At 34.2% G+C, this 11,061-nt stretch overlaps 1 protein-coding gene across 1 annotated transcript in view; it reads right to left on the bottom strand.

Annotated features, from left to right (window-relative positions):
- Positions 1–2,011: 2,011 nt before the first annotated feature.
- LOC102580744 (biotin carboxylase 1, chloroplastic) overlaps positions 2,012–11,061 on the bottom strand; it is a 14,862-nt gene continuing 5,812 nt past the window's right edge. The window contains exons 5-17 of the mRNA XM_006348498.2: positions 10,274–10,372; positions 10,077–10,133; positions 8,814–8,885; positions 8,260–8,349; positions 6,432–6,491; positions 5,985–6,170; positions 5,762–5,854; positions 5,284–5,365; positions 4,078–4,184; positions 3,436–3,511; positions 3,258–3,304; positions 3,108–3,170; positions 2,012–2,271 (exon numbers count right to left, since the gene is read on the bottom strand). Of these exons, the coding sequence (XP_006348560.1) occupies positions 2,218–2,271; positions 3,108–3,170; positions 3,258–3,304; positions 3,436–3,511; positions 4,078–4,184; positions 5,284–5,365; positions 5,762–5,854; positions 5,985–6,170; positions 6,432–6,491; positions 8,260–8,349; positions 8,814–8,885; positions 10,077–10,133; positions 10,274–10,372 (1,086 nt within the window). The 3' untranslated portion in view covers positions 2,012–2,217. The remainder of the gene's footprint in view (positions 2,272–3,107; positions 3,171–3,257; positions 3,305–3,435; positions 3,512–4,077; positions 4,185–5,283; positions 5,366–5,761; positions 5,855–5,984; positions 6,171–6,431; positions 6,492–8,259; positions 8,350–8,813; positions 8,886–10,076; positions 10,134–10,273; positions 10,373–11,061) is intronic.

Raw genomic sequence — 11,061 nt, 5'->3', positions numbered from 1 at the left:
GCTTTATAGTCATTGGAATTGATTGTATCATGTCATGCTATGACTCTTCACTATCTCATTTACTGCAATTCTTAATTTCCTTTCTAATTCTTCGCTGTACCTAATTGGTTGTTGCTATTCATTTTTGCTGTTAGAGGAATCGTTAAATTTTATTGTAATCCCATGTATATATTAATTTTTTAACCAAAAAATGAACCTGAAAAATTCAAAAAAATAATAATATGATAAATGCAATTTAGATTGTTATTGCTACCTTTATATTGTATACACACGGTATGTGTTAAGTAAATTGAAAGAGAGAAATGAAATAAATACAAAAGAAAAGGAAAAGATTTTAAAATATAATTAAATTTAGTTTTTAAAAGGATAAAAATATCTAATTTAGACTTTCTATTGATATTTTCATTTTTCAACTTTTGACTTAACAATTTCCACTTTTAGTATATAATATAATATAATTAGTATTTAATGTTTAATATTTAATTAATTTATTTTTTAAAATAATATTTTGATTTAGTATAAGGGTAAAATGGTAATCCAACTTTGCACTTTGGATCTTCCCACTTATAATAATAAAATAATAATAATAATAATAATAATATATATATATATATATATATATATATATGATTGAAAACAGTAGAAATTGCCTATAATGATGAGTTTAAATTAAAGATAGGCAATGAATCTATACTTGTTACCAACACAATACAAGATTGATAAGATCTCTTAATATATGTTATTTGCTAACCATGTTATACTAATTAAAGAAACCGACAAGAATAATTAACCAAAAGCTTGAATTATGGAGTAATACTATAAAAAATAATCTGTTGTGCACCGTTCGAACTTAGATGAATAATTTTGTTCTTCTATTTAAATATTATGTCTATAACCGAGTACAAACTTAAAAAAAAATATTTATGTTTATATATGTGATATCAGTGAATTACAATATATATTTTAATCACATTATTACATTTGGTTTGGATGCTTGCTTTCTAGGAGCATTCTTAGCCATACCTACTAAGTTTTTTTTTATATACAAAATAGAAAAAAATAGGTAGTACTTATAGGCCATTATAATTTCTTTATTGAATGTTGGCTTTAAGATAACTTAATTGAAGAAACACAAGAATTGAAAATTTATATAACTAATCCCTAACTTATTTAAAATTAATACCTAATAATTATTGAGCAACTTTCACATATAGCAAACATAAAAGTCATATTTGTATGTTATAGCTATAGTTTGCATAATTGCGCTCCATAGCAAACATAAATATGTATATTTCGCTATACATATACAAAAGAAAGCAATTGTATAATCTGTTTCGGTATACATATACAAAAGATCAATTGTATAATCTATGTTTGTATAAAGCGATAAAGAGAGAAAGACAAGAAAACTGGGCAGGGGAAGATCGTATTTGTATAATCATAAGTGTATAGGACGAAAATACATGCATTTGTATTTGTATATATAATTTTCTCTCGCTTTATACAAACACAAACGCAATGTATACATTTGTGTTTGTATAAAGTGAGAGAGGCGAGCAAGAACTGGGAGAGGAGGGAGAAGGGAACGAAAATATATGTATATATACAATTTTCTCTCACTTTATACAAACACAAACACATTTTATACATTTGTATTTGTACAAAAGCGAGAGAGGCGAGGGAGACTGTTCAACAAGAACGAGATTCACCAGGAAAAAAGTGAAATAGCAACAATTTGTTATGGGGTACAATTAAATCAAACTATGGTTATAACATTTAATTTGAATTAATAGTTTGCTATTATATATACAACTTTCCCTTTAATCATCTATTTCTGAAACACATTAAGTCAATCGAAAACAACCTCTCTACCTCTGATCACAAAGGTAGAAGGTGGGAGGCGGTTTGTTCGTATTTTACCAGAGGGGTTTGAATTAGCTCCTCCCCAGATAAAAGAAAAGATTGGCAATGTAACGTCTGCTTACACTCTACCTTCTATGTGTTGTTGAAATCACATAATAAGACAATTTATAAAAAGAGAATAATTTCATTCAGTCTTGCGTATCTTTAAATACAACAAGCTAAAGATAAAGGAGATGAAAGTTGTATCCAAAACTGCATTAACTTCAAGATCCAATGGGAGTAATGTTCTTTCACTATATTCACTGATGAAGCAAGAAAATCAAAGAAGAAAACTAAAACTAAATAGAAGAATAATTAAGCATTGGCATTGATCAGCTCCTTGGTTGCTGCTGGAACAATTTGCTGAGGCTGCAATCACAAAGTTGAAATAAATCAACTTACACTAGTGAATAATGAAATTTGCAGCGCCTTTGCGCGAAAAAAAGTAGCTTTCAAGAACATTTTTTTTCGTTTAGTTACACATGTATGAAGAAGGATAGCAAGAGACAGATTCAAGATTTAAAATTTATGGTTCAAGTTCAAAATTCTACCACTTATCTATTATTTATGCTTGTGTAGTTATAATAAACACATATACAGGGTCTGAGCCAAAGTATGCTACATCCGCCCGTGAACAAAATACTGGAAAACACAAAACTTAAATGGATAGCACATGAATAGTATGCTTCTTTTGAGTCGCGGGTCTATCGGAAACAACCTCTTTACCCCACAAAGGTAGGGTAAGGTCTACGTACATATTACCCTCCACAGACCCCACTTGTGGGATCACTAGGTACGTTGTTGTTCTTGTAATAGAAGTTCTGTCCAGCATCAGAAGGAACATAGAAGTGTTATCTAATTACAAACTGCTTTGATATGCATTACTTAAGCCGAGGATCTTTCGGAAATAGTCTCTCTACCCTCCCCAAACCCTCCCCACACTAGGTATGTTGTTGAAAAGAAAAATCCCTTTTTCAAATTCTTAAATCTCATTTTGATTGAACTACATGACTGCAAAAACAAGAGAAATATTAAGATTAGGATTCATGGTTAGTACAACCATTACCGAGTTTCTAAGTGTTGTATCATCTAATCTTTCGTGTTTCTACATTACAAGTTGCAACCAAGCAATAGCATTCGAAATGGACGATGAAGATGGTCATGTTGTAGGTTAAAAGCTTAAAGATATCAATTCCATTACTTACCGGAGCTAATTCTTCCTCATGCTTTGGAATGAAAGCAGTATCAACGTTCCCATTCTTAAAGTCCTGTTGAACAATGGACACAAAGCAAAATTATGTTCGCTGAAATCTCCCAAGTCGGTATACACGTTAAGAACATGGGAGTCCACCTACCTCGATATCAAGGATGAGTTTATGATATTCTATTGTGGTAGGAACTCCTGTCAAAAGAAAATGTAATTTGAGTGCTGAGTGGATTTTAAACCTCTCATGGCAACTTAAAGAACCAACTCTACTTTGCAGTGCAAATAAGCACTCATATATCCAGGAAACCATTGAAGGTTGGTCTTACCAGTGATAATGGTGTCATTAAGTGCTCTTTTCATGCGCTCAATAGCCCTCTCACGTGTTGGAGCCCATACAATGAGCTGCAACAGTTTCATAAATATTTTTTTGGAAAAAGAAGATATGTTAATAGAAGGAAATAGTAGAACAAGCTGCAACAAAGATCAAATAGCTTTTAATTGCTGTGTTATCAACTTCAAATAACGACCATCGACATGAGAAATGGAAAAACAGTCATGCATACTTCTATGATCATACTCCAATAGAAGTTCCCTCAAGTCCAGTCCACAGAATCCATTTAAATGCTTGTAACATGACTATGGAAAGATGGCAAAGATTTTCAAAATCAGTAAAGATAAACTAATCGTCGAACCACATGTATTGCATAAGGTTTACTATCACACAAATCTCCTTCTGGTTTTAAACGTTCATTGGGTGGTCTAGGAAAACATGAGTACCAACTTCCATGATTTCTGCTGGACTTTGTGGCAATTGTACTTGGATAATTCGAAATGGGAAAAGCATTAAGCAGCGACTTAAGAAGAGAAGAGTGACCACCCAAGTGCCCCCACAGTACATGTCCATAAAAAAATGTAAGAGAGGGTCGGGGTCCATGGAGAATGGGACATGTAAAGAGAAAGAAATCCACCTTTCCTAGCAGGGAATCGTAGCTAGGTGGAACCACATAGTCAGGATAAACATGGCTATCCATACGCGTAAATGGACCTCCAGCTGGTAAATATGAAGTGATTCTCCCTATTCATGAAGAAAACAAGCTTAGATATATCAGGTAAAATACAAAAAAGTGAAAGTAATGTCTATTCTGCTTAACAATCTGGCTTCCATTCAAGTAAAACAGAACCAGCATATCCAACAAAGTGCAATTCAGTCATACAAATCATAAATGTCATTTTCTTCTCACAAGTTTCACTTTAATGCAGACAGTTCTCAATGTAAATTTTAAGAACTCAAGAATTGAATAGCAATTTTTTTTTACATCAATTTCTTCTGAAATGTTAAAATCGGGGTAAAATCCACCATAATAGGAAAGGAACGGTGGTAAGAGAAATAAAGAAGCCATCAACTACCTATCGTCTCTATATTAACTGAAATTTAATAGTAAAGATGTGAATTATGTCTATATTGCTATGGCATTTGCATGTTTATCTCTGGCAAATTCACATGCAGGGATCAATATGAACATATTTTATTTTTTTTATAACCGAGAAATCTGTCAGTGACCCGCCCTTTGGACCAATCAATGCCTTCTAAACTTGGTGGATAATGGGCCCGCCCCTCTCCCCTTCTCCACTTAAATACCGGGCTTCGCTTTGCATGGTGTGGGGCTTGAACCTGCGACCTAAGCCACAAATCCTCCACCTTTTGCCACTTCAGCTAGGCCTTGGGGGCGGGATCAATATGAACATATTTATTTTTTTTATAACCGAGAAATCTGTCAGTGACCCGCCCTTTTGGACCAATCAATGCCTTCTAAACTTGGTGGATAATGGGCCCGCCCCTCTCCCCTTCTCCACTTAAATACCGGGCTTCGCTTTGCATGGTGTGGGGCTTGAACCTGCGACCTAAGCGACAAATCCTCCACCTTTTGCCACTTGAGCTAGGCCTTGGGGGCGGGATCAATATGAACTTATTAAAACATCTAAGGACTTTTTTAACGTCATGTACACCATTCTGAAACATAGAGTGATTTGCTTACCCAGGCCGATTGATATCACAATGAAGTATGATTCAACCTTAATTTGTAAATAAATAATCTGGCAGAGTCTGCCTTGAAGGTAATTAATCATTGCTTTAAAGGAAAACATTATTCTACAGACAGAAAAATCAATAAAACCTGGGCCGGGTCTGAAGTTTTTGAAAGCATCTTCTGCGTTTATACGGCATTCAATTGAGTGTCCTCTAAGCACAATATCCTCCTGTAAGTAAGAACACAAATTAACAAATGAAAATTAGATAATTAGCCGTAATTCTGTTTTTGGCGATCTTAAAGATATCATCACTCAGAGAATTTTTTTTTTATCATTTCTTATCTGATTCTCTATCAACATTATATAATTCAAAGCAACAAAGGACCATTTTTATACACTACAAAATTACTTTTATACACCGAAATTACTAAGAATTCAACCATTAAATGGTGGAATTACTGATCCATGCAACTTACTTTAAGCATTACAGACTTTTGAACTCTCATTTTGATATAGTGCAAGTCAAAACACAATCTTTCACTGAAATTGTTATAATTTTCCTTGTCCGTCTCTTTCCAGAAACAGAAGTCCAAATCAAAAAAAAATTTGACTGTTCTCTGTTACCTGTTTGTATCGGAGCTTTTCTCCCATAGCGACACGGATCTGTTCCTCTATCAGATCAACAGAGGATATCATTTCTGTCACTGGATGCTCTACCTAGATATTCAGCAAATCGACACATTACATTATTTGCTAAACAATATTAAAAGTAAAAGACAGATTACATTGTTATCATTGAGTTTCTAATTATCTAAAAAGCTTAGATCTTGAACAGAGCTTCTTTCACCTGAATACGAGTGTTCATTTCCATGAAGTAAAAGGACCCTCTCTCATCCAATAGGAACTCTATGGTACCAACACCAATGTATCCTATGGATGCTGCTGCTGCAACAGCTGCATCACCCATGGCTTTCCTCAGATCTGATGTCAATGCAGGGGACGGTGCTTCCTCCAGCAACTTCTGGTTTCTTCTCTGCACAAATAAGCCATTTCAATGGTGCACTTTGTTAGTGTGTGCCACTTGACTTAACTAGATTACTGACATAACTTAACATTGTAATGAATTTCTTAAACATAATTAATCATAAAGGAGTGACATTCAACCAACCATGTTACAACAAAATGAAGCATCGCCAATTATTTACAGAATTTATATACAGAAGAGCTTTCCAATAATGCAAATCACAAAAATGCAGAAGATCAAAAAAAGATATTTGTATAACATTGTACCTACCTGAATACTGCAATCACGCTCTCCAAAGTGTACAACATTACCATACTTGTCCGCCAAAACCTGCATATAGCATGAAGCTGTGAATCAGCACATTTGAATCATAAAATAAATTAACTGTATATTACAATGTGAATGGTTAAACCAACAAGGATTACCACCTATAAGGAGATAAACTATCTACAATACATTCAAGCAATAATTAGGATTATTTAATTTTCTGCATGAGATTGATTAAAGATGATACTTAAGAAAAGAAATGCACTTTCTAATGGTCATTTATTTTATGTTGATCACTCGTGATGCTAAGAGTAAAAGATGCAACTGAGCTCCTCACAGATTCAATAAACAGCAAACTGAAATAGGTTGAACTACAGATAAAACAGAACAAAGAAGGATCTCAAACTAGTTGAAATTAAAGGACGAGGAGTTGAACCAGATCAAGAGCCAAAACTAGGTTTTTTTTGGGATAACCATGGTGTTTAGGCTTAATAGGCAGTGTTGTGAAAAGCACACTTAAGCCTTAAAGAGAGCCTCAAAACATGTTGGGCACTTCACCTCGCTTAATGTGTACTTCAGTGTCGTCATCATGACTCTAAGACAAACTCTTCCTTGCAAATGAGTTTTCCGGAAGAGGCGACATGAAACTATTGATATTTCCCTTTATCATGAAAAAAATTCAATTTCTTTGTCCATATATTTGTTATTCATGCTTATAATTATTAGTCTTGGACTAAACAATTACAAATTTGTAATTCTTCTCCATTTGCACCTTTTTTTCATTTAAGTCCACATTTTATTTGCACTTTGTGCTTAAAGGCCCATTGGAGCCTGGAGTTTTTTGCGCTTTTCGCTTTTGATAACACTGCCAATAGGTACCATGTAACTCTCTCCACCAAGGCTAGGACATGACAGATCGGAAGAAATCACCAAGTGTTTTTGTCTCTGCTGGGATTGGGATTTGAACCTGAAACCCCATTTTCATTAACAACTAGACCACACCCTTGGGTGCAACCAAACTAGTTTGTTGCCTCCATCTTTCTCTTCTACAAACCAAATTGATCCGGGAGCTTTTAGTATGAATATAGAAAACCATGATACGTCCCAATATATTGTTAATGACAGTCCTTTTCCTTCTCTTCCCAAGGAACCATGACAAAGCTTAAACCAAGAACCACTTTCATGTGCCACTCTTGTGTATCTTCCTTCATTACCTCAAGTACTAGTAAGATTAATTAATAGTTCCATCAAGCAAAAAAAAAAGACAAATTAATAGTTAACAAGTGTCAAATGTCATCATATGTCTAGCACCAATTACTAAATCAGATAAGAAAAGACAGAGGTACTATCCAGATTCTGCATCTTATTGCACAAAAATTCACCACTGGATGGCAACTTATATATAGTGTGTGAGTGTGTGTATTGTAGAAGTTGTTCATAATTGTTACACTAATAGCAAAGCGTTTTTTTCTTTTCTAAGATTGATTCTTTTGGGTCAAATATATGTGGGAATTTCAAGTCCCAATATAAAGAAATAAATCTGCCAAAACATAAGAAACACAAATCCATAAACTCAGACATTTTATGTTGCACACAAAGCCTGAGACAACAGCTCATTAGCAATTGTAAGATGTAATGTCCAACATCCAAGAGTTGTCAGTCATTTGATACATGTATTCCAATTCTTCCCAAAACAGAGTGGCTTTTTAAAAATAAAAAATATTCCAGTTCTTTCCAAGAGCTCACGTAAAACTTCGATTTCTATGGAGTCAAATTCTTTTTTTCTCAATTAGAAAATCCTCTTGGTTAATAAAGTAAGGTGAAACGATACCTGAAATTCAATGTGCCTAGGATTTACGATGTACTTCTCCAGATAAACGCCATCATTTCCAAATGCAGCTGCTGCTTCACTCTTAGCTTGCTGAAAATGAAAAAAGACCAAGCTTAGCGATAAAGTCACAACTCTGGTGTAAGAGCAATTATGCTTCATGATATGTTTTGTGGGTCTGCTAGATTACGTATGATTCATAGAAAAGGATGATTAGAGACCATCATGGAAGAAAATGCTGTGCAAAGCTTATATAAAAAGAGTTTCCATTCACATGCATGAGCACGGGTGATATGAGATATTATCAAATGCTCAGGGAATAATAACAATAATATCTGAAAATAACAAGTGCCTGAAGAAAGCAAAAGAGGATATGCAACAGTCACAACAGTTTCCTCAATAACAAATTACAGGAAATACTACTTTCATCTATATGAAAATTCCAAAAGATCTCATTGGATGAATCTCCGGAGATTAAAGAAGTCAAAAGCAAGAGACTGATCTTCACCTACTATGTTTGAGACTTAAAGATTGACATACGATACAAAGAAAAGTACCTGCAATAATTTTACGAACTCACTAGGCTCTTTAGCAAGACGCATTCCACGTCCACCACCACCAGCTGTTGCCTTCAAAACATAAAAGCTTCACAAGTTCAGTGACAACCCTTCAGACGCTCAACTTTAATCACTTTATTTCGAGCAAATAACTTCCATAATTGTGCATCAGACATCCTTTTCTCTGTTTCCCTTTATTATTGTTAGAACATGAATAGGTTTATACAATCCTATTAGAATAGGAATAGGTTTATACAATGCTATTTAGAATAGAAATAGGAATAGTAAATAGTATCCTACTTGGTAAAGGATTGTATTCTAGTATCTATAAATAGGGTCTCAATGTAATAATGTAGAAACAACAACAATTCAATAATATTCTTTTCCTATATTTCTCACAATTATATTCTTGATCAAAATTAAGCATTACAACACTATATCAAAACCAGATATAGCAACAGGTTTATTTTCATTGTACCACAGTATGATATTCAAACTATGTAACTTTTCATACTAAAAGAATGCTGGATTCAAATATAACATTTGATAGTGAAGCAGTTCAGTAAAATTTTCAAAATGAGCAAAGTAAATGGAGGCTTCGCTTGTGTCAAGTTATAACAATTGTTCCAGTTGAGAGCGACGCTAATTGACGTCTTTCTTTGCATTTATCCAGAAGAGGGTTTGCAAGAAGCACGGAGTCTGTATCGGTGTAGTAACAATCTTCTCTGGAAATGTAATACCTTTAGTTATGCCAATAAAATTTTGCCCAGTTAGTTATGTTAAAAATGTCTTTCCTAGACCTGACAAGTTGATGACTTGATCCTTTATTCGAAATTACCATTTAAGAAAAATTAACTACATCAAGTCCTATACAGTTCCCATTGTTAGAAGAGAACATTCACTAAAAGTAGAATGCCAGAAAAGAAGTTTCATGTCATAAACAACTTCAGAGGCTAAAAGAAGCAAAACTATGTATGAGACAAGGATGATAACTGTAGAACAAACACGACAATCAGTCTCTTAATGCGGAAAGGTATTCAAGACCGGCAAATGTTTTCACAAAAGTCCATAATACTATAGCCGCCTAGTATTAAAGAGACAACAAGTCTAGCAAGCAGACCCAACAAGCCAATCAGTCTCCAAATGCACAAGTGACAGGTATTTCACATATACTGATATAATCACTATAGTCGAAGGATATATTTTAGATACCACCACAGAGCATTTGATAATTCAAGCTACTTCAGTTTTGAGAAAATTTACCTTAATCATCACTGGGTAACCAATCTCCTCAGCGAGCCTTACACCTTCTTCAGTGCTCTACAATGGGGATTATCCAGTTATTAGTAGGTAGCCAAGAAACAGCAACGCTTATACAAACAAATATAAAATGCATGTGCGTATGACGATGTTCAAATGACGGAAATGAATCAAAATATTATGGCATGACACAGTGATACCTGCAATAGTCCGTCACTTCCTGGTACAGTTGGAACACCAGCATTCTTCATTGTATCTCTAGCAGTGGCTTTGTCACCCATGACTCTTATACTGTCTGGCTGCAATTTTAAGATAAATCTTTTATAATGATGTTTACATTTCCTCGTGTTTTGAGCAACCATATGTCTTTTCATATTTGTAGTGTTGGGACCAGCTAGCGCAATTTGACTGATCCATAGGCAGGCCGTTCGGCCAACAATCACAGATTACCAAGGCAATCCTGCCTAGCAAAGCTGGAGCAGATGGGCCCAACAAGTGTTGCTGCTAGGATTCGAACCAGGGATCTCCGGGTTGTCACTCCAGTGCCTTAACCACTAGATCAACTCCTTGGGGACGAATAACCATATTTATTATGGCTCTCTAGGTTAAGTAGAATGTGTGATATTGTCCTTTACTAACTTTTAGTTTTCTTTGGTGAACAGGGTTGGAAGTGGATATTACAAAAATAAGATTTTACTTAAAGCCAGAGAAAGTTGTTGCTAAAAGACAAAGAATGTAACACTCTGTTTGGATCATTGTTACCCATTGTTTCATAATGTATTGTATTGTACTCTATTGTACTGTATTGTATGGTTGATACAATGTTTGGCTAGACTGTATTGTTTGTTGTTGTTTAATAACTTTTTTTTGTTTGGTTTGACTGTATCGTATTGTATTGTAATTTATAAATTTACTAAAATATCCTTAATTATTCTAGGGTAGGAGGTTTGACTAGAATTAAATAATATAAGGTAAAGGGTAAAATAGT

Source organism: Solanum tuberosum, unplaced genomic scaffold (genome assembly GCF_000226075.1).
Source record: "Solanum tuberosum cultivar DM 1-3 516 R44 unplaced genomic scaffold, SolTub_3.0 scf00098, whole genome shotgun sequence".
In the NCBI taxonomy this organism is placed as follows: Eukaryota; Viridiplantae; Streptophyta; class Magnoliopsida; order Solanales; family Solanaceae; genus Solanum; species Solanum tuberosum.
This window is presented reverse-complemented; position numbering and strand designations above follow the sequence as displayed.